The following is a 24,028-nucleotide window of genomic DNA, read 5'->3' as shown; positions in this document are numbered from 1 at the left end:
TGTGAATTTTTCCTTGCATCTTAAGTTTTGTGTGATTGCGTGATTGATTGATTGTTGTTGCTTGCTTGACTACCTGCTTGTGTGCTTGTTTTCTTGTTTGCTTTGCATGTTGTGTGTGCTTAATTCTTTGTGTGGTTAGACATAGAATTGAGTGCAAGTTCTAGCTAGTGCTTGAGTTGGACTCTCAGTTCGTAGCTAGAAGTCGATCTCTGGTCCTATCATGTGTTGAGATTGTCCGGTGAGATAATCCAGAGGGATCTCATTGCGGGTGAAAGTGGCGTGAAGGCCAAGTTAGAGGGAAAATCTAGAAGAGTCAAGTGTCTTGATTGTTTCTAGGTTTCTTGTTGATTGTTTGCTTGCTTGTTGATTGATTGATTGCTTGTTGATTGATTTCTTGCTTGTTGATTGATTGTTGCTTGTTACGCTTCCGCATTGTGTGCTTTGTTTGGGGTTGTTGTTTAGGGTAGTTGGATGAGAAGAGATAGCATGTTAGTGGAGTTAACATGTTAGATAGTTACCCAGCTCACTGAGTAATCCTAGATTACTCATTTCCCTCCTCCATTGTTTTTCTTGTAGGGAAAGTAAGTGGGTAGAGTTGGATTTAAAAAACCGGATAAGGTGTTTTCGTGCTGTGTTGCAAATCCGTGTTTCATAATTTTGCTGTTTATTTCGGTTGGATCCAACTGTTTTCTTGAATTATTTTGTTGAATGTGAACTTTGCATATATATATATATATATATATATATATATATATATATGTGTGTGTGTGTGTGTAATAAATCAAGATATATTCATATATTCGAACAAGTGGTAATGGTACGGTCTAGTCCGGACCAGCACTACGCCGCGTGCGTACCAAGGGTTGCAAAGCCTAAGGGACGTACGCAGCGGATAGGCGGCTGCCGGCGGTCCGGCTGGAAATCCTAATTCGTTAGTGGAACATCGACTAGATTGCGGGCGGTTGTCCTCTGTGACGTTTGCCCAGGCTGCTCTGCGGTTTTTCTGGCCGAGTGACGGAAGCGGTTCAGGGACGTTGCATCGACTGTTTTAAAATTTGTATAATCTTCAATGCAATAAATATTTTGGATACAGATTTGGCCAGAAAAAAAATAGTTATGAGATCCTAATAAGATAGTGACGTGCAGGGCAAGAATTTTGTAGTAACTGTGGAATCATATATATAAAAGTAGAGTTTCAGTCTCTCCTTATTGGTCCACTTGGCAATATAATTTTAACAAAAAAAAATTATATTAGAACACAAATTTAAAACAATTAATTTTCACATTTAACTCACATAATATAAAACTGAAATCTTTATAGACATTTAACTCACATTTTCACAATTAATTTGTTTTTTTGTTATTTTTGATTTCTTATTTTTGTTGTATGGGTTGTAAAAAAAATAAAATATCATTGTAAATTGTTAATGCTAAATTTTAAGTTTAGAGACTACATGATATATATTTTACATTGTTCTTATTTTAAAAGATTTATCTCCTTTATCTAATTTGGGTTATTATCTTATAAGTAATCATTCTCTCTTCCTCTCCCACCAATATCAAATGTTGTTATATCTCATATGTGTTGTAAGAGTGATTCTATATTTTATTTTAGAAAGTATTATATATATATATAGATATTACACTGTTCTATTTTTTAAAAATTTATCTCCATTATCTAATTTGGATTACCATCTTATAATAAACATTCTCTCCTCCTCTCCTACCAATATCAAATGTTGTTATATCTCATATGTGTTGTAACTTGTAAGAGTTTGATTCTATATTTTAATGTAAAAAATATTATATATATTTAACATTGTTTTCAATTTTTATTTTATTTCTATAAAAAAATATTTCTTTTATATTTCTTGCCTTTCTAATCTATTCATATTTATTTTTTAAATTTACATAGTTAAATTTAAATTCACATATGTTGGTTTTAACAAAGCAATCAACTTTATTTGAGAATTAAATGTTCCTATTCATTTTTAAACGATCAATGTGTAACATATAACCATTTTGTCTTGCAATCATAAGTTCCATTTCCATTGCTTAACTCCATGGTTAAACTATAATATATGTTGTCCTATTTGTAGGAATAACAACATACTTATTTAATTTATTTAAAAGAGCAGATAATTACACGAAATAAACATTTCTCTAAATTTTATAATTCAATCAGTGAGTGTACTTATTACTTTGAAAAACTTTTACATTGAAGTTCATAAAATCATATAAGAAAACTAAAATACTATATCACTTCAAATTTGGAAGGAAACACTTGGTATTCCTTTTTTAAAAAGTCAAGACACATATAAAAATTTATTAATATTTAACTCACTTTAAAAACATTAAAGGTCATTTAACTCAAAAATAACTTCTATCCAATAATTTCATACATTCCTCCCACAAATAAAAAAATATATATATGTTCAAGATTGTATTTAAATATTACATAATTTTTTAGTTAGCTAAATTTATAGTCACATATATACAATATATATACATAATAATTTATATTACTTATTAACACCATAATTTCACCCATTATTTGCTTAACTCAATATTGGTTTCAAAGCCAACTAAAGAAAAACAGAAACGGTCTTATTGATATTAGACCAAAACATGGGCATACAAACATAATCACTTACACGGAAGATATTTTAAAAAAATAACTTATTATTGCAACATCAACGTATGAAGGGTTTACATAAGCAGTTAATTAGAAAATCTATAATACAATAAATGTATTGGAAACAATATCAGTCAATGATAAGATTGGATCCTCAAAAGCAAGAAACAACATTTTCATAATTCATAAAAAATAAATGGCACAATTATACACATCTGAACGAAATGGTATAAACATATAGTGTATAAATAAAAGTGACGGCAAAGCCCGTATATGCCTAATTAAAACGAAATAATACAAAAGAGAAAACAAAAAAGACCAAAAAAAACAAGAAAGTGCCAACTACATTACAACCCACGCGTTGCGTGGGGAAGCACCTAGTAATAAACAAATTAAAGTGAGCAAACTTTTTATTTAATAGAAGTCATGTGCCAATCTAGGATTGACAAACTTCTATGACACATATACAAACTGGAAATAACTTATTCAAATACTAGCACCAAAGTCTAGCATTTTTTGTCACATACACACAATGGTTGCAAACAAAGAAAATAAAACTCTGAAACTTGGATGTGGTAACTTCATGGATATGCTTGTTTAGGCAGTCTCAACAACAGTTGAAGAGCCCTTGGTGCAGAAAGTAGAACATGCCTTTGCGCATTGTGCGACCGCTCCACTCACAGTTTCACTCGCATCTACTTACCGAAAAAGTAATAGAATGGGTTAACATTCTCTTGTCTACCATTACAAAATAAATAATAATATTGTAATTAGTGAGCTTAGATGCTTCGTTTTACCAGAGCTTTGGAGTGTCACCATGGCAGCGCACACAGAAGATGTACATCCCAACTTACAGTATTCATTGACAGCATCACCTTGAGTAAAATATTCGAAAAAAATTAAACATTGATGAAACATGGTAACAATTGACATATTAAAGCACGATACAAAAAAAAATTACCTGAGTTTTGGAGAGTGTCATGTGTATATCCGTTAGGACATTTGCCGTTAACGATTTTGCATCCACTGAGAGATGCACACATTGGTCGGGAGCCTCCCGCAAAACGGCAAGTGTTATAGATATTTCTAGCAGTCGTAGACGGGCAGTGTAATGACCCTCACCAAGAATAGAAATTTTAAACAAAAAGGTCGAAGAAATGGGACGGAAAAGACCTAGGAAAGAAGAAGAAGAGAAATAAAGGTGAATGGCCCAAGGAAGTCCGGAGAAATATGTGTAAGTCGAAGAATGGCCGAGCCAAGACCGAAGTACCGGACGCACGGTCGAGACCCTAAGTATTTACTAAGACAAGTGGTCGAGAAGATCGAGAAAATTGTCGAGACTCGAGGGAGATGCCGAGTACTCGAGAAAATTGTCGATACTCGAGGGAGTTGCCGAGTACTCGAGAAAATTGTCGAGACTCGAGGGATATGCCGAGTACCCGAGAAAATTGTCGAAAGCTCGAGGGAAACTGCCGATGACTCGAGAGAGTGTCGAGATATCCGTGACGTATAGTCAAAGTTGCCCGAGACGTATCGCCGAGGCGTACGGTCCAAATTGCCCGATAGACTGCCGAACGTACTGAGCAGAACGTCCGAACGGTCGAGAAAATGATCTGACCGAGTCGAGAAGCACCGGAGAGAACGTCGAAGGTGCCGGACGAAGGATCAAACATTTTGGGAAAATTTAGTGTTTTCTCAAAATTTTGACCAATAAAAATTGAGGAAAGTGGAGAATTAAAATAATCAAGGAAGAATTAGTGGGGGGAATTAAAAATTCAAGGTGATTAAGAAGAGATAGTGGGGGAATTAGCTTAATCCAAGGAGATTAGCGGAGTGGCGAAATTCAATTGGTTGAAAGCTTGGGATTAAGCTCACTTAACCCACATGCACTAATAAGAAGGGATTACATGCACTAATGGGGAGATTTACATGCACTAATACAAGGAGAATTAGTGGCTTAAGTGGTGAGCTGCCATTGGTGGAGGAGCTACATGCCCAACATGCAGCCAAAGAGAATGCCATTTGTCAAGAAGCACTAAGGGGAAGAGAGGAGAGTTTGAGCTTATAAATAGGGGATGTGGGATTACATTCTCTCATTTCCCAAATTTCTTTAAGTTCATAAGCTCTCTTGTTTCACCTAAAATCGAGAGGAATCAAGAGAGTTATCGAGAGAAAGATCAAGAGTTATCAAGAAGGAGATCGAGAGGAGAAGTGATCGACGCGTACGCTTAGAAAACGCTGAGAAAGGCCGACGGTTGGGCCAACGATCATTGGGGAAAAGAACGGGTTGCGACCGACGTAGTGAGAAGCAGTTGACGCGGAGTAGGAGCGAGTGGTCTGATCGGGTGGTGCTGTGAAGTCCGAGTATCATCGACGATTACGCAAGAGGTGAGTCTGAGGTAGTGCATGTAGTGTAGTACATGTCGTTGCGGTTTGAGTAGGTTGCATGCGAACATGATGGGATTCTTGCTAGAATCATCATGCGAAAATGGATTTGTTGCATGCAAAATAATTGGGACTCACTCAATACTTGGTTAAAGAAGAATTTGGATGCACTTAAGTAAATTGGACTTACTTAAAATTTGGACAAGGCTATTGCATGCGAATTGGGAGTTGAAGTTTGTTAGCAATTTTTATTGCATAAAAGTCAGATGGGATTAATAGCATGCTAAATGAACCTAAGGGTTTAATGAGTTAAATCGAATGGCCTTGCATGTGTAAATTGGACTAAAGATTTAAACGGTTAAATCTTATTTGGTTGCATGCATATTAGGACTTGTTGCAACTATTTTGCTTAAGTCGATTATGTTGTTTGCATGCATGTAAAATAATCTTAAGTTGCTTGATTTATTATCTTGCTTGTTGTTGATTATTTCGTGTTGGGTTTTCTCGTATGATGGTTTGCATGCATATACAATAATCCTAGTTGCTTGATTTCCTATCTCGCTTCTTGTGTGATTATTGCATGATTTGTTCTTGTTCGATTTCTTGCATGCGTGCTTGATAAATCGTTACTTGAATAGAGGTGGTGTTGTATTTCAGCTAGGCTCTTGAGTGTGTTTCTTGAGTCGTAGCTAGCGTAGTGTGTCGATAATTCTGGTTCCATAAGCGTTTGTCACGCGTGAGTTCCCGATGACCACTCATGCGGGGACATTGTTACGGCTGGCTAGCTACCAGCGTAACCGCTACATGACGATGTAGCTAAAGGTGGGTTCATGCCGGAGAACTTTGTGGTCTCGGCATGGGAAGGATTGGAACGGAACAGATTATCGAAGGGCCCTAGGAGTAAAGAGTCTAGAGTAATCAAGTGTCCCTTGTTTATGTCTAGTCGTCTTTACATGTGGTGTGTTGCGTGTTGTTAAAGAGCTGAGGGTATTTCAAGCGATCCTTGTTGTACTCTAGCCGTCTTGTTTGGTTATTCGGTCAAGGAGTTAGGGTAGTTCAAGAGCTCCTTGTTTATCCTAGTTGTCCTTGCTAGTCGTGTAGAGGACTTAGAGCGTCGAGACGAGTCGCATTGATCTAACCTCTCTTGCATGTTGAAGTTTGAGTTGCTTCCGCTAAGCTTTTGTTGCGTTGCTTTGATGTTATTTGCTAGTTGTTGTGGCTTGCTAGCTTCTTGGGATTGCCGGGGTAGTCGGTTTGGAGGAGTAATATCCTGTTTAGGATAGAAAGGGGGTACCCGGACTCACTGAGTAATCTTAGATTACTCATGTCTCATTTGTTGTGGTTTTGCAGGGAAACCTAAGTGAGTCTAGAGCCGGAGCAAACGTTAGGGTACCGGATAGGGTTTTCTTGTGTTTCTTGTAAAACCCTATATTTTCTTAAAAGAACAAGTGTAAAGTTTTCCGACTATCTTTATATATATTGCTTTAATGATTTATTTTCGATGAAGTATCTTATTAAAGTGATATATATACGGTTTTCAGGAAAGCATGGCAAGTTGCAACTGATACTCGGCCTAGTCCGGGCTAACACAACGCACGAGGCCGCGAGGGTTGCAAAGCCTAAGTAACCTCGGCTGCGGGTGGGACTGTGCTAGGGAGGACCGGTCGGGAAGTCTGCAGCTTCCGTCCCTCGACCGGATCACCTTGGTGCAATTCCACAAGTGGTGTGCCGTGGCTGTCCGATGGCCTTAGTGGTCATAGTACGGTTCGGGGGCGTTACAACGGTGGTATCCGAGCGGTGTTTTCGAACCCGTGAGCACTTGTGCATTTCAATGTTTTATCGAGTAATGTGTCGCAAGAGCATGAAATTTTATCCGGACCATTTGCTTGACTAGTCTAAGTGGAACCTTAGAATGAATTAAGCATCTAACCTTGTTTCTTGTGGGTTTTAGATGTATTCAGGTGATTCAGGTTGCGGGTCTGGTTCAGGGGATGAGGGGCCGAGACATGAGGATTGTGGGCATCACAATGGGTATTTGTCGACAGAATCAGAAAGTGGCCGAGGGCCGAGTGATTCGAATGACTGGGATGAGGACGGGGTGTTCGATGCGGACGACACCAACTGGTCGATTGAGACCGATCCGTCCGAGTGTTCAGATGAGATAGAGGAGGAAGAAGCTGATCAAGATGATCAGACTATTGTGTTGGAGATTTGTGAGCCGAGCCGTCTTCAAGTTCGAATGGACGCGCAAGGCAAGTTCGAAACTCTACCTGTTGGAGATCATGGGGAGGCGGAGGTGGAGCTTGCCGAACGATTACAAAGGTTGCTGTTAGATCTTTTGGAAGATCAGTCCGACGATGTTAGTCCCGAGGAACACTTGAGGGAGTACCCGGAGACAGTCGAGAAGATTCTCAATTTCTTGACCGATGTGTATGTGCCGGAGGAAGGAGGTAATGCTAGTACTGTGGGAGTGGTACCTGAGACCGGAGGCACTAGCGGTATGGAGCAATCTACGGAGGAGAGACCCGAGACGCTTACGAGGATCCAACTTATGTTACATGAGATGCGCTCACCGGAGCAAGTAAGTGAGGGTGACGGGGAAGTCATGGTACCGGAAGCCAATGGAGAAGAGAATCCGATTGATGGAGACTCTGAGACTGAGAAGCGGATCAGGGAAGTAGAGGTGATCGATCTTGTGTCAAGTGACGATGAGGGGATTCTGACTTTTATAGTGGAACCAAGGAGAGACCGAGACCGAGAAATTGAGGCTAGTACGGAGCCGAGAGAGAATGTGAGGCGATGGGCCAGTTCGAGCCAAGTCATGAGAGAACAAGGGGAATCGAGTCAAGTTACACGAGACCGAGGAAAGCCAGACCTCCTAATGCCAGACCAACACGTACCAAGTCAGGCGGAGCAGAATCAGATTGTGCCAAGGCGCAATAGTCCCATTAGAGCTGTACCGTTGCAAATGGTGTTGCCGGGACAAGAGGAGGAGCAAGAAGAGGAACCAATTGACGTGGATTTGGAAATGCTCGCTAAGGCGTATGAGCTGAGAAGGCAGAACCGAGAGCAACTAAGGATGGAAATTGGAGAAAGTAGTTCGAGTTTGAAGAGAACAAGGGAGTATTACCAAGAGTTGCAGGCGAAAGGGGAGTTGGAGATGCACTCCATAATGTTCCAACCAAGAGGCAGGCTGAGAGTGCGAGCCACTGCCAGGAAGAGGGTGGTGTACCTGAACCAAGTTCACATGAGGAACACGCCCTATTGCGAGTGGTGCGAAGGCGTGGGGCATTGGACAAGACATTGCTGGAGGCCGGCGTTGAGAAGCATGTGTGACCCGACGGACAAAAACTGTGAATGGTGCGGAGAGTGAGGGCACTTTGCCTATCGCTGCCCAAACCCAAACCGCATGAGGTATTGGAGGCGGTGTGAAGCGTGTGGGGAACCAGGGCATCTGAACAATCATTGTTGGAGGACGAGGCCTCAACATTTTCCGGACCCGGAGTTTATGGTATGTACCGTGTGTGGTGGAAGAGGACATTATGTCCATGAATGTCCATACCGGATGGTACGAGAGAGAATGAACTCGACCAATCCATTCGAAGAAATGGGAATGAACCCGATAGGTCGAACCGAAAGAGTTGAAGTGAGCCCGACGAATCAAGCTGGAACCTCGATGTCTGCTGCCTCTACCTCAACCGGGTCTCCCGCCGAACCGCCACCTGATGAGCCAGCCAGGGAATGGGTGTGCACGTGCGAAGCGTGTACTAGGCTCAGGAACCAGTAGGATACTGGGGTGTAAGGGAAGTTTTTTTTTGGGATTTATGTGTAAGGGTTGGATAGTATTCTTTTGTTGTTTCTAGACTTAACCTCTGTTATTGTTGTCTAGAATCCGAACCCTTAGTACTTTCGGCTAGGATGGTGTAGAACTTGTGTAGCTTTTTCAATCGGTTTGTAAAAAGTACCCTATGTTCTCTAGCCGTAATGTTGTTGGTGTTGTTGGTTTTGTTGTTTAAAACTTCTTGCTAATCCTTGCTTGTTTTATCACTTGCTTTGATTGTTGCTTGAGTTTTATAGGTTTGCATAGTTAATATATTGCATAAGCTTTTGCATGATTAACTTGCACGCAATCGATGAGGATTCACGTAAGACACCACTAAGCGCGATCAGACAAAAGAGAAGATGTCCAAGGGATTCCAAGGGGGTGTTCAGCGGAAGCAGAGCAGCCAGTTTGGAATAATGATGCTAAAAGGAGAATAGAAATGATGAGAAAGGTTGCGGCGAACGCAAAGAAATTCGAGGAAGAAAGAATAGTGCAGAATCGATTGACAATGGCGAAACTAAAGGGGTCGAAGTGAACATGACCCAGAAAGTGCAAGAGAAATAGTGCATGGTCCAAGGAGTGGACAAGGAGGACGCAAAAAGATAATGCGTGAAAAGAAGAGTCTATGAATAGACAAAGAGGGAGCAAGAAAATAATGGGCGGCAAGAGAAACAGCATTTCTATGCTAAGGGGCAAGGTATGGGCAAGGTTATCGAACCAAATTTCAAAAGTATGGGGGTTGATGAAGAAGTTCGTAGTGGGGCTCAGAGTAACCTAGGGAGAGGTTTTATGGAGCCAAGGGCATTGGGAAAAGTTGAAAACCAATAGGTCGTGAAGCTAAAAGCGTTGGAGGAGTTAGAAGTCCTAAGGAAGATGAAGTTAAAAGAATTGGAGAAAGAAGATCGAGGTTGAAAAAAAAACTGGGGGGAACCAAAGGAGCAAAGCACGGTGATTCATAAATTAAAGAGAGTACGGAGTTGTACGAGGAAGTATTAAAACGTTGGAGAAAAGAAAAGAGTCAGGAACAAACTGAAGAAAGAGAAGTATTGAACTAAGAAGTCCACGTAGTGGGCAAGTCATGAAGCAACAAGGCAAAAGCCTTAGTACTGGAGGACATAAAAATTAAGAGGAGCCAAGGGAATGCTGGAGATGAAGAAGCTTACCAAAAAGCATCAACCACAAATGATCGGGTGTTTAAGAGAAACGGTGGTATAATTGGAGAAGCAAGGCGATGCGAGGAAGCAGCCAAAAAGAAGGAGAAGGCATGGGAATTCGGGGACGAATTCTTATAAGGGGAGGAGAATGTAATGACCCTCACCAAGAATAGAAATTTTAAACAAAAAGGTCGAAGAAATGGGACGGAAAAGACCTAGGAAAGAAGAAGAAGAGAAATAAAGGTGAATGGCCCAAGGAAGTCCGGAGAAATATGTGTAAGTCAAAGAATGGCCGAGCCAAGACCGAAGTACCGGACGCACGGTCGAGACCCTAAGTATTTACTAAGACAAGTGGTCGAGAAGATCGAGAAAATTGTCGAGACTCGAGGGAGATGCCGAGTACTCGAGAAAATTGTCGATACTCAAGGGAGTTGCCGAGTACTCGAGAAAATTGTCGAGACTCGAGGGATATGCCGAGTACCCGAGAAAATTGTCGAAAGCTCGAGGGAAACTGCCGATGACTCGAGAGAGTGTCGAGATATCCGTGACGTATAGTCAAAGTTGCCCGAGACGTATCGCCGAGGCGTACGGTCCAAATTGCCCGATAGACTGCCGAACGTACCGAGCAGAACGTCCGAACGGTCGAGAAAATGATCTGACCGAGTCGAGAAGCACCGGAGAGAACGTCGAAGGTGCCGGACGAAGGATCAAACATTTTGGGAAAATTTAGTGTTTTCTCAAAATTTTGACCAATAAAAATTGAGGAAAGTGGAGAATTAAAATAATCAAGGAAGAATTAGTGGGGGGAATTAAAAATTCAAGGTGATTAAGAAGAGATAGTGGGGGAATTAGCTTAATCCAAGGAGATTAGCGGAGTGGCGAAATTCAATTGGTTGAAAGCTTGGGATTAAGCTCACTTAACCCACATGCACTAATAAGAAGGGATTACATGCACTAATGGGGAGATTTACATGCACTAATACAAGGAGAATTAGTGGCTTAAGTGGTGAGCTGCCATTGGTGGAGGAGCTACATGCCCAACATGCAGCCAAAGAGAATGCCATTTGTCAAGAAGCACTAAGGGGAAGAGAGGAGAGTTTGAGCTTATAAATAGGGGATGTGGGATTACATTCTCTCATTTCCCAAATTTCTTTAAGTTCATAAGCTCTCTTGTTTCACATAAAATCGAGAGGAATCAAGAGAGTTATCGAGAGAAAGATCAAGAGTTATCAAGAAGGAGATCGAGAGGAGAAGTGATCGACGCGTACGCTTAGAAAACGCTGAGAAAGGCCGACGGTTGGGCCAACGATCATTGGGGAAAAGAACGGGTTGCGACCGACGTAGTGAGAAGCAGTTGACGCGGAGTAGGAGCGAGTGGTCTGATCGGGTGGTGCTGTGAAGTCCGAGTATCATCGACGATTACGCAAGAGGTGAGTCTGAGGTAGTGCATGTAGTGTAGTACATGTAGTTGCGGTTTGAGTAGGTTGCATGCGAACATGATGGGATTCTTGCTAGAATCATCATGCAAAAATGGATTAGTTGCATGCAAAATAATTGGGACTCACTCAATACTTGGTTAAAGAAGAATTTGGATGCACTTAAGTAAATTGGACTTACTTAAAATTTGGACAAGGCTATTGCATGCGAATTGGGAGTTGAAGTTTGTTAGCAATTTTTATTGCATAAAAGTCAGATGGGATTAATAGCATGCTAAATGAACCTAAGGGTTTAATGAGTTAAATCGAATGGCCTTGCATGTGTAAATTGGACTAAAGATTTAAACGGTTAAATCTTATTTGGTTGCATGCATATTAGGACTTGTTGCAACTGTTTTGCTTAAGTCGATTATGTTGTTTGCATGCATGTAAAATAATCTTAAGTTGCTTGATTTATTATCTTGCTTCTTGTTGATTATTTCGTGTTGGGTTTTCTCGTATGATGGTTTGCATGCGTATACAATAATCCTAAGTTGCTTGATTTCCTATCTCGCTTCTTGTGTGATTATTGCATGATTTGTTCTTGTTCGATTTCTTGCATGCGTGCTTGATAAATCGTTACTTAAATAGAGGTGGTGTTGTATTTCAGCTAGGCTCTTGAGTGTGTTTCTTGAGTCGTAGCTAGCGTAGTGTGTCGATAATTCTGGTTCCATAAGCGTTTGTCACGCGTGAGTTCCCGATGACCACTCATGCGGGGACATTGTTACGGCTGGCTAGCTACCAGCGTAACCGCTACATGACGATGTAGCTAAAGGTGGGTTCATGCCGGAGAACTTTGTGGTCTCGGCATGGGAAGGATTGGAACGGAACAGATTATCGAAGGGCCCTAGGGGTAAAGAGTCTAGAGTAATCAAGTGTCCCTTGTTTATGTCTAGTCGTCTTTACATGTGGTGTGTTGCGTGTTGTTAAAGAGCTGAGGGTATTTCAAGCGATCCTTGTTGTACTCTAGACGTCTTGTTTGGTTATTCGGTCAAGGAGTTAGGGTAGTTCAAGAGCTCCTTGTTTATCCTAGTTGTCCTTGCTAGTCGTGTAGAGGACTTAGAGCGTCGAGACGAGTCGCGTTGATCTAACCTCTCTTGCATGTTGAAGTTTGAATTGCTTCCGCTAAGCTTTTGTTGCGTTGCTTTGATGTTATTTGCTAGTTGTTGTGGCTTGCTAGCTTCTTGGGATTGCCGGGGTAGTCGGTTTGGAGGAGTAATATCCTGTTTAGGATAGAAAGGGGGTACCCGGACTCACTGAGTAATCTTAGATTACTCATGTCTCATTTGTTGTGGTTTTGCAGGGAAACCTAAGTGAGTCTAGAGCCGGAGCAAACGTTAGGGTACCGGATAGGGTTTTCTTGTGTTTCTTGTAAAACCCTATATTTTCTTAAAAGAACAAGTGTAAAGTTTTCCGACTATCTTTATATATATTGCTTTAATGATTTATTTTCGATGAAGTATCTTATTAAAGTGATATATATACGGTTTTCAGGAAAGCATGGCAAGTTGCAACTGATACTCGGCCTAGTCCGGGCTAACACAACGCACCAGGCCGCGAGGGTTGCAAAGCCTAAGTAACCTCGGCTGCGGGTGGGACTGTGCTAGGGAGGACCGGTCGGGAAGTCTGCAGCTTCCGTCCCTCGACCGGATCACTTTGGTGCAATTCCACAAGTGGCGTCCCGTGGCTGTCCGATGGCCTTAGTGGTCATAGTACGGTTCGGGGGCGTTACAGGCAGCAACTCTTTGCCTCCACTTGAATTTGTGCCATGACCAAACTCATTATGAGCACACTTAGAATAACAGTTTTGCCTTCCATCTTTTGATTGATTACTTGTTTGATCACAATATATATTTAGCCTGTGATGATGAAATGGTGATGAAACAAGACTTGCTTATATACTAGTTGTTCTACAGTTTTCTACCACAAACTTTATTCCACACCTTTCTAGCAAGCTACATAGAATCTACATATTGGCTGGACCACCCTATCCCAATGGCTACCACAAACTAGTTTACCTAATTCGTCCAATCTGCTCAAAATAACATTTTATATTTGTTTCTACAAATGGCAATTTATGTTTGGGAAAATCAAAATTTATTTGTGAAATATTGTTTCATTTAGAGCACGTACGTTATAGAACTAAGCGTTGAATTATGAATAATATATATTCTAAACATCTACTTTTCAATTTTTGGTTTGCGTGCTTGCGCTAAGTATGATGTGTGTGTTCCTAATGTACGTAGCCGTATATTATTTCGTCACACTCTCATAATTTGGTGTATGAGAGAACATAAGTTGAATAAGGCATGGTCTTGAGTGATTGTGTTTGACAGTGTTTATTTATTTATTTATTTATTTATTTATTTATTTATTTATTTATTTATTTATTTATTTATTTATTTATGATTTCTTGCATAGTTAATAGTTATTGTTCACTATACTATTTAGCTGTTACGATTTCATTGTTACTTTGATCACATGAATTACTGCATGTGTGATATTTACTAATGAATCATCATAAGGACTGAAGTTGGTAGATGAATGGGTTAATTAAAAACGTTTACGGATTTATTGTAAGAGCCATAAATATCGGATAAGATTTTTGAGTTCGGGATTGATACACTGAAAGCTAGAAGAATACCTGGGGATTAAAAGAGGAAGGGACAAAATAGTTCTATCACAACGTACGTGTTTTATGTTACCTCTATTTACCCAACTTTCTTGCGGTTATTAAAAATATTTTCATCGTCGGGTCGTTGTTTTGGTTGTGTTTTAATTCTTGTCCACGTGTTCAGGTGATATGTTTAAAACGAGTACATTGGACTTTTTCAAATTGAGAAATAACATCGAACGTTCCGACCGCCACTTTTTAGTGAGCTCCATGTCCACTCCGAGTTTATGGCCACCTTCTTTGATGGATCTCACGTCTTTTCACTAGGACAGTGAGTTCATCATAATCCGACAGCCGGTTTGCTACGTTTGAGAAGCTTTAAAGACTTGATACCGTCCCTACAAACCACCACATGATCTTTTCCTGTATTTTGTTCTCACTCGCACAGTTCCGACTGTCACTTTCCAGAAGGTCACTCATCTTGAGACTACTCTAGCATAAGCACGCTTAACTCTGGAGTTCTTTCAGGACCATTGACAGAAAAGATAATTGCACTTTGGTGACATAGGTGGTCAAATCAATTCTTTTAAACCTCTCCGCATGTCTCTGAAACCGGGGTGTCACAATTTACCCCTACTAACAGATCGCAACATCCTTGTTACGCACCAAGATCGTCACCCTCGATAGTGTGAGCCCACTCGACTCCACATTTGATTGGGTTCGGCTCTGATACCACTTGTAACGCCCCGACCGCCACCTCTTAGTGAGCCTCATGTCCACTCCCAGTCCATGGGCCCACCTTCTTTAATGGGTCTCACGTCCTCTCTCTAGGCCCATAAGCCCATCATAATCCGACGGCCGGTTTGTTACATCTGGGGGGCTTTAAAACCTTGTTACCTTCCCTACAAATCACCACATGATCTTTCCCTGTGTTTTGTCCTCACTCGCACAGTTTTGACAGTCACTTCCCGGAAGGTCATCCATCCTGTGACTACTCCAGCATAAGCATGCTTAACTCTGGAGTTCTCTCAGGACCATTGACCGAAACGATAAGTGAACGTTTGTGACATAGATGGCCAAATCAATTCTTTTAAACCTCTCTGCATGTCCCTGAAACTAGGGTGTCACAGAACAATTTATTACACGCATATCAAACAAGTCGTGCATGACAAGTCGGCTCATCATTAGAATCAATTAATCGGTCCACTCCACTTACGGTTAAGCATCCACCTAGAGATGTTTAAACGGGCAGGAGGCCCGCGGGCTTAACGGGTCTGTTTTAAAAATTTAAGCATGTGGCCCGTTTAATAACGCTGTAAAATAAAAGGGTATTTAACGGGTTAACCCGTTTAAACCCGCGGGCGTTACGGGTCTGATGAAAATTAAACGGGCTACCCGTTTTCCAAACGATGTCGTCTCTCATTCTCATCTTCTTCTCATCTTCTTCATTTTTCTTATTCTCTTTCTCAGACGTTTTGACTCAAACCCAAAAATTAGGGTTCCGTTTTATAGCAACAAGGCTCCGTCGTTGTATGTAATCGGAAAGGTTAGTTCAATTGTCTTCAAAATCTTTGCTCAGTTCGATTCTTAAATTTGTGGGTCGTGTTCAAAATTTCGAATTGATCGATGCTAAAACCAAACCTAGCTAGCACGATTAGTTTTTTTTCAATTGAAGTTACCGATTTGGTAGATTTCTATTATATGATCGTTTCTAGATTTACTTTTCTGAGTTTTTATGACTTTGATTGTGTGTTTTATGACTTTGATTGTGTGTTTGTCTTGGGCAGTTTACGATTCAGATTGAGAACGGGACTGGAGTGAAAGACGCTGAGGCTGATTCCCAAAGAACATTGTAAAACCTCTCTTCTTATAAGAACGTTGTTCCAGTATACAAGTGTGGTGCGGTTCTCTTATTCCCATCAGTTTTTATTTATGTTTCATCCTTGGTGTTACTTCTTATTAAGCGTGTTAGTTTCTCCACTTGGTCGTGTTTGTTTCTTTTTTGACGATCTTGGTTGCTTACTTTAGATTCCTTTGTATTCTTCTTGAGTAGGTTTTGAGTTTTAGCACATCTACTAATCTATCGATGGGAGTAGTATGTTTATTAAAGCTTGTTTCTTCACTGTTTGATGACTCATAAACACTTACAAATCTGTTTTATTAATTTTGCAGAATGGACTTAGAAACTGAACATTTGATAGCAAGGCTTAATGCTCAAAGTGAATATATGGATAAGAATGAGGAAGATTGTGGTATAGATGTAGAAATTGATGGGACTGAGGAGGAAGAGACAGAAATGCATGGAACAGATCAAAGTGAAACTCAATCAACAACTCAAGCAACTCAAGCAGCTCCAAATGCTCCACGGAAGAGAAAGTTAACTTCAAAGGTGTGGAAAGATATTGTGTCAGTTGGGGTTGAAGAAGATGGCAAAGAAAGAGGCAAGTGCATCCACTGTGGAGCCAAGTTGGTGATCAATACTAAAACACATGGGACTAAGAGCTTGATTCGTCATTTGGAGAAGTGTCCAAAGAAACCAAGGAATGAAGATAGGCCTCCATATGATCATCAGATTAACCGTGAGATGACAAGTGAGATCATCATTTACCATGATTTGCCATTTCGCTATCCTGACTATGAGAAAGTTAGAGCAAGAGACTTGTATCTCAATCCCGAGTGTCAACCAATTTGTAGACAGACTGCTGCAGCGGATGTGTATAGGAAGTATGAGATGGAAAAGGTCAAGCTGAAAGAAGTACATGCAAACCAACATGGGCGTGTCTGTTTCACTTCAGACTTATGGACAGCAAAAGGTACAGTTATGAGTTATATTTGCTTGACTGCGCACTACATTGATGAAAACTGGCACTTGAATAGCAAGATTTTGGCTTTCTGTGAACTTAAATCTCCTCACACTGGTGAAGAAATCTCTAACAAGATTCTGGAATGTATGAAAGAATGGGGATTGGAGAAAAAGGTATTTTCTATTACCTTAGATAATGCAACAATTTGGAGAATCTCTATGAAGAATCTCTATGAAGATTATAAGGCTAAGTCTAGGACTTGTTCTTCAAGTGTTTCTGCAACTCCAAATCCGCATGATTGGGTCAATGAATCTCCACTTGATGATGATTATGACATGTAAGAATGTTGCTTTTGTTGTTTATGTTGCTTGTGTTGCTTGTGTTGCTTTTGTTGTTTATGTTGCTTGTGTTGCTTCTTTTCTGTAGGATCTTATTGAGCTTGAAAAAAGCATCGGAGTTGGAGTAGGCAAGACAAAGACACATCTGGACATCTATTTAGAAGAGCCAAGATTGGAGAGAAAGTCTTTTCCAAAATTGGATGTTTTGTCCTTTTGGAAGGACAACCAGCATCGACTTGGGGAATTAGCCTCTTTGGCTTGTGAAATACTAAGCATTCCCATCACTACAGTAGCATCTGAATCAGCCTTTAGTATTGGATCTCGGGTCATAACTCCTTACAGAAACCGTTTGCTTCCAAAGAACGTCCAAGCTTTGCTCTGTACCCGTAATTGGTTACGTGGTTTTGCAGATTATGAAGGTAACTAAACTCTTAACTTTTACATAAAATTATTTTCCTTAATAAGTGACATTTTAATTAATTCACATCTTTAACAGGTAACATAGAGAACAACTATGACATTGGCACAACAGAAGATGCTACAAAGATAGTGAGTACTTCCGGAGCAGAATGTTCAAGATCAGGAGATTCTATCATGCATTGAATATATGTTGCTTCTGTTGTTTATGGTTCTTTGTTGCTTTATGATCAGGAGATTTATCTATGTAGTAGTACTTTTATTACTTTTGCATTTTGAAATTGGAAATTATGAGATTATCATGTTAAGTTTGTTTAGTGAACTTATGTTATTCTAAAATATTTTGATCATTTCTAATCTCTATTATATTTTTATTCATATATCATTAATGTTAAATATACAAGTTATACAATCTTTAGTTAAAAAAAAAAAAAAAAAAAAAAAAAAAAAAAAAAAAAAAATCCATCTAAACGGGTCTAAACGGGCCAAATAAATGGGCAGGGTCTAAACGGGTACAGGGTCTAAACGGACAGGGTATAAACGGGCAGATATAAACGGGTCCTAAATGGGCAGGGCTTAAATGAGCAGGGTCTAAATGGGCAGGATAGTCCCATTTTAACATCTCTACATCCACCTCTTGCTCGTGCAGGACCATTCAATCTCTTCACCAGACCCATCGGTCCCTATGAAGTGGTAGAGGTGTTGTTTGGGCTTGCCTGCATTCTTATTTTGACATTTCTACCTGAGGGACTAAAAGTTTTGATCTAAAACAAAGACAATGTAAGGGGCACACATTTTTTGGGAAAACTATGAAAAAGAATTTTGAAAAATTATCTATCTAAAAAAACAAAATCAATGGTCAGGAAATATAGAAAAAATTATATGTAAGCCATTACAAAAAGTGGTATATGATTTGTGTAGCATATCTCATAAGGTATATTATCAACTATAGCTACAATTTTATAACATGATATAAAACATATATAACATATATATACATATATATTATCAAATGCTTTTAACCCAAAACATTGGCAAAACTAACATATTTAAAGTACACTATGTTTTTTTTTTAAAAGACGAAGTTGGGGTTGCATCACAAAATTAACATCTGCAAATAACATATGAGATTTTAGAAAAATATTTAATTTAGATTAGTGAATAGATATTCATTGAGGGGTTTAAATGTTTCTTCATTTAAGCATTCTTGACTTAGTCGGAAATTCTATTATGGTAGATGATGCATTTGGAAAACCTCATTGTAGCGACATAACAATAAAAATGTTCAAGAAACTTTGTATATTCGTATTAATGTAGGATATCGATATGTTTAAATGGTCTCTATAATTAGGCCAACGATCGACATTGATGTTAGAACTTTTAAATTATGTTTTCATTGGATATGAATATGGAATTAACTCTTTTAAAGATAAACTATCAGAAGATTGTCAACAATATTATCGCGACACTAGGCAATATATGTTATATATAGTTAGTAAAATAAGTACAGCATTTATATAGATTTATCTTTTAATCTTCAAATTATATTCATATTCAATAATTCTTATTGATAAAAATTTTAACTAAAATCACACGTAAAATCGCAAATAGATATAACAAAAAAAATATTATCTTCAAAAATATATATGTTGTATATCACTGAGTAAAGTAAGTTTAGTATTTATATAGATTTATACTCAAAAGTTAGAATGATTATATTTGAGCTCAACCATTTTCATTGATAAAAAATATTTTAAATTAAAATTCTACACGTGCGCGGGTACAAATTCTAGTTATTAAATAGTTGCCATAATCTTTTACCTGTAAAAATTTCGTAGTTCCTTGGATGACATGAATTATTGTGTACATTCATGATAAGGATCAAGGTGAGTAATGAATGGTTTAAAAACGTACATTCTAAGAACCAGAATCTCGGATAAGATTTTTGGGTTTGGCTTTATTCATTGGAAGGACAAAAGGTTTGTTACAACGTGTTTTACGTTTCCTCCTTCTAACCAACTCTCTTGTGGTTTAGTTTAGTTTAGCTTTGTGGGATCAAACTGACGTTACATTTTCCTATCATTATTACAAGGGAAAATCCATATGATCTCAAATACATCCAAAATAAATGATAATTAAGATGCGCGTAGTGAATTGAGGTTCAAGTACTCTTCAATGGCTCCATGTCATTAAAAATCTGGATCAAGAAAAGAATACCTAAACACATGTTAATTGCATCGGTTATTTATCTTAAACAATTTTGTGACATATTTACATGGACGGACTATCTCAATAGGTTTCAGTGGTGGATTAGACAAACATGTGCTTTATGTGATTGAAATCAAGACTCGAGAGACCATTTCTTTCTTAAAATTTTTAAAGTTATAAAAATTAATTATGTTTAAAAATCAAATATGATCAAAAAAATCATAAATTAATTTCGTTTTCTCCTGTTTTTTTTTCACATTCACTAATTTCTTACTTTTCATTATCAAATTTTTATGGTAATTGTCATCATCACTTTCACCGTCCAATTGCATCACTTTCTTCAACTAAATAATCATTTTATGGTTTTTTTGTGTTAAAGTACCACACAACTTGTTCTTATCAAACTCTAAAACCAAAATTATCGTCTCTTTTCTCGTGAAATTTTTAATATTTTTAAATATTTTATAAAGTTTTTTAATTCTATTTAACTGGCTTTAATTTTTTTTTTTGATCTGGGTAAATTTTTCTCGTGCGTCTGCCACTGCTGCCAATAGCAAATCTCCTTGGATGTAGTGTATTAAAGCTCATAGGATATCTTCTATAATATGAGAAGGTTTTTTCTAACTTTTCCTACCATTACGACACTTGGCGCTCTATATTTGTGACACATGTTTTTCTCACTAATCTTAAACTAAACATTTTTTAATCTACTTCATATTATTTTTATCTTATATGGGGTATACTTTGCTTAAATTTTTTTCTTTCACATTGTTACAAAATATATTTCTACCAACTTTTAGTTTTAACATATAATATATTTCCTAATGAAAGCATATACCACATAACCTAAAAATAAAAACTACAGATCAAACCAATTAAAACAAAAAAAAAAGTTTTTATACTTTTAAAGTAAAAATTGTACCAAATTAATGTAAGATAAACTAATTTTAAAATACAGAATATGTTCTAATATATTTAAAAAATTACATTGTATTCAATAATCATATATATTGTATTAAAGACAAACCCAGATAAAATTAAATTTGTATTTAATATTCTATAAGTTACTGGTTGACTGTTTGTAAAACGTATGTACTAAAAAGAAATTAAAAATAACATAATGGTATCAGAAGATAATTGCTTAATTACCCCATGAAATCACAGAAAACAATAGTTTCAAAAAATAATTTAATGTTAATTATAGTAGTTTTTTTAAATGATTAGAAAATAGAGATAATATATCGATTCTGAAAAAATTAAATTTGACACACTTTTCTTTTCATGAATTTTATTCATAATTTCATGCATGATACAATATAAGATATTTCATAAAGTTTTATGACATGAGCCGTATTTTAATATACATTATTCCAAAAAAAAGTTTTATTAACGGTGATTACGAGATTAGAGAGTAAAAATTGGAGCATATGGTAAATCGCAAATACACTTACTAATTATTAGAAATAATCATTGGTGATTCCTCTGTGTAAAACATATTGTCTAGATTCATAATCTCATTAGTATAATACAAAATTCCGGTTTCAGAAGATTAGTTTATGGATTGGATGAATTTAAGTTGATCTGATTTTTTTTCTCACATATTGTGTTTTGAAATTATCAATCATCAAAATCTGATGGAAAAGTCAACATATAGATATTATAAGTTTAAGAATAGTTAATTAAAAAATACATTTACATGTAAGTTAAAATAAAATAGAAATGTAGTTATGTCAGAAAATTAATTGGAATGTATCTATTGTTGATATCAATTTTTCTGATTTTGTCTTTCCTTCCATTACACCGATATGTTGGAGAGTTCATTTTTTTTATAATTAAAAGAACATACTGAATAAAAATATAGTATAAGGACCGAGAAATAGCCCATCATCATAGAACTATAACACATTTTCAGCATTCATATAAAGTTTCTAATTCACAAGAAAATTGTTATGAGGCTAATTGAAGAAAATCAAACGGTAGCAACATATTGTGGAGTAAAAAGAAATCAAATATTAAGATTGAGTTAAATAATATACAAAGTTGTAATACCACTTGCAAAAAGATCAATATTAATCAATTACTTTTCTTTACTATTGAGACTGAAACATAAATTTTATTTATTTCTTTTCATCGTTACTGAGTTTCATAATAATTTTCTGGTTATAGAGATCTAGCGAATCATCATATAAGTCTTGATCGCATCCATATATTAAAGCTTTGGAAAATATGTAGGACAAGATGAGATTTATCTGGTAATATTTGTAAATAATTTTTAATACTCAATTTTTGTTTTAAAGGTTTGATATATGGTCTCTATACAAACTTTATGTGTGCTATGACTATCTCCAATATATTCTATTTTTTACTCTAAAATAGGGCATAGTTTTTTTTTTCAATGTATCACTCTATTTTTTACTCTAAAATAGTTAGTGTAAAAAAAGTTGAATATAGAGTAATCCTACCATTTACTCTAATTTAGAGTAAGATAGAGAGTAGAGTCGAAGCAAATGTTACTCTATAATAGAGTATTGAGTTTAAAATAGAATGGGGTTGGAAATGTTTTTAACACAAAACAATAAAATCCAAAATAACAGAAATTTGAGGGATTTATTTACTTTAATCAAAAATATTTATGATATGTTTTGTTTATTTTATTTTTCGCCAAAACATTAAGAACCATATATATAAAAGAACACATATTAAATATTTTAAAAAATAATTTTTTTTCATATTAAAAAAATCCATTTCAAAAATATTTTTCTAAATTTAATATATATTATATTTAATAAAAAAATTAAATATATCTCGCGCATTGCGCGAGCCTATTTCTAGTATAAAATATGCGAACGTCTACGTTCAGCAAATACAGTATGCTTCAAATATCCTATTTACATGACAACACCGACATCACTAACTAAGTTCTAATCTAGTGGATATTTCGTATATTCTTTAATGCAGTAAATGTTTTAGATACAGATTTGGCCAGAAAAATAGATATGAGCTCCTTATATGATAGTGACGTGCAGGGCAAGAATTCTTTAGCAACTACGGAACAATAATAAATATTAAAGTGACCAAACTTTTTATTTAATAGAAGTCATGTACAATATAGGATGGACAACCTTCTACAACTCGGAAACAAACTGAAAATAACTTATTCAAATACTACCACCAAAGTCTAGCATTTTTTTCTCACATAGACACAATTATTGAAAACAAGGAAAATAACACTCTGAAACTTGGATGTGGTAACTTCATGGATATGCTTGTTTAGGCGGTCTCAACTTCAGTTGTAGAGCCCTTGGTGCAGAAAGTAGAACATGCCTTTGTGCATTGTGCGACCGCTCCACTCACAATTTCACTCGCATCTATTTACCGAAAAAGTAATAGAATGGGTTAACATTCTCTTGTCTACCATTACAAAATAAATAATAATATTGTAATTAGTGAGCTTGGATGTTTCGTTTTACCAGAGCTTTGGAGTGTCACCATGGCAGCGCACACAGAAGATGTACATCCCAACTTACAGTATTCATTGACAGCATCACCTTGAGTAAAATTTCAAAAAAAAAATAAACGTTGATGACAATGTTCACAATTGACATATAATAAAACACAATAAAATAATTACCTGAGTTTTGGAGAATGTCATGATGATATCCGTTCGGACATTTGGCAGGAACAACTTTGCATCCACTTAGTGATGCACACACTGGTCGGGAGGCTCCCGTAAGACGGCAGCTGTTATAGATATTTCTAGCAGTCGTAGACGGGCAGCAACTCTTTGCTTCCACTTGAATTTGTGCGATGACCAAGCTCATTATGAGAACACTTAGAATCACAGTTTTGCCTTCCATCCTTTGATTTCTTACTTGTTTAATCACAATATATATTCAGTTTGTGTTGATGAAATGGTGATGAAACAAGACTTGCTTATATACTAGTTGTTCTACAGTTTTCTACCACAAACTTTAGTTAACACCTTTCTAACAAGCTACACAGATTCTACATATTGGCTGGACCACCCTATCTCAATGGCTACCACAAACTAGTTTACCTTCGGCCAATCTGCTCAAAATAACCTTTTGTGTTTGTTTCTAAAAATTGCAATGTTTGGGAAAATTAAATTTATTCGTGAAATATTGGTCCATTTAGAGCACATTATAGAACTAAGC

At 37.3% G+C, this 24,028-nt stretch overlaps 1 protein-coding gene and 1 long non-coding RNA gene across 2 annotated transcripts; both read right to left on the bottom strand.

Annotated features, from left to right (window-relative positions):
* Positions 1-3,026: 3,026 nt before the first annotated feature.
* Positions 3,027-6,766, bottom strand: LOC104788323 (uncharacterized). The gene is made up of 3 exons (XR_015557397.1): positions 3,597-6,766; positions 3,433-3,510; positions 3,027-3,330 (listed from the first exon to the last, which is right to left on the bottom strand). It is a non-coding gene; the product is annotated as an uncharacterized LOC104788323 (long non-coding RNA).
* A 16,150-nt stretch (positions 6,767-22,916) lies between these two features.
* LOC104787217 (thionin) lies at positions 22,917-23,758 on the bottom strand. The gene is made up of 3 exons (XM_010512752.2): positions 23,485-23,758; positions 23,324-23,401; positions 22,917-23,221 (listed from the first exon to the last, which is right to left on the bottom strand). Exons 1-3 carry the CDS (start codon positions 23,708-23,710, stop codon positions 23,124-23,126), a joined length of 402 nt encoding a protein of 133 aa, XP_010511054.2. The 5' UTR covers positions 23,711-23,758; the 3' UTR covers positions 22,917-23,123.
* Positions 23,759-24,028: the final 270 nt, after the last annotated feature.

Source organism: Camelina sativa, chromosome 5, assembly GCF_030686135.1.
Source record: "Camelina sativa cultivar CO46 ecotype springtype chromosome 5, ASM3068613v1".
NCBI classification, from domain to species: Eukaryota; Viridiplantae; Streptophyta; class Magnoliopsida; order Brassicales; family Brassicaceae; genus Camelina; species Camelina sativa.
The sequence above is the reverse complement of the archived record's forward strand: the minus strand, read 5'-3'. Positions and strand labels throughout refer to the sequence as shown.

Coding starts and splice junctions, on each gene's coding strand:
- LOC104787217 (XM_010512752.2), bottom strand. CDS start 23,710: ATGGAAGGCAAAACTGTGATTCTAAGTGTTCTCATAATGAGCTTGGTC. Junction 23,402..23,484: donor TGACATTCTCCAAAACTCAG/GTAATTATTTTA, acceptor ATTTTACTCAAG/GTGATGCTGTCAATGAATAC. Junction 23,222..23,323: donor GGTGACACTCCAAAGCTCTG/GTAAAACGAAAC, acceptor TTCGGTAAATAG/ATGCGAGTGAAATTGTGAGT.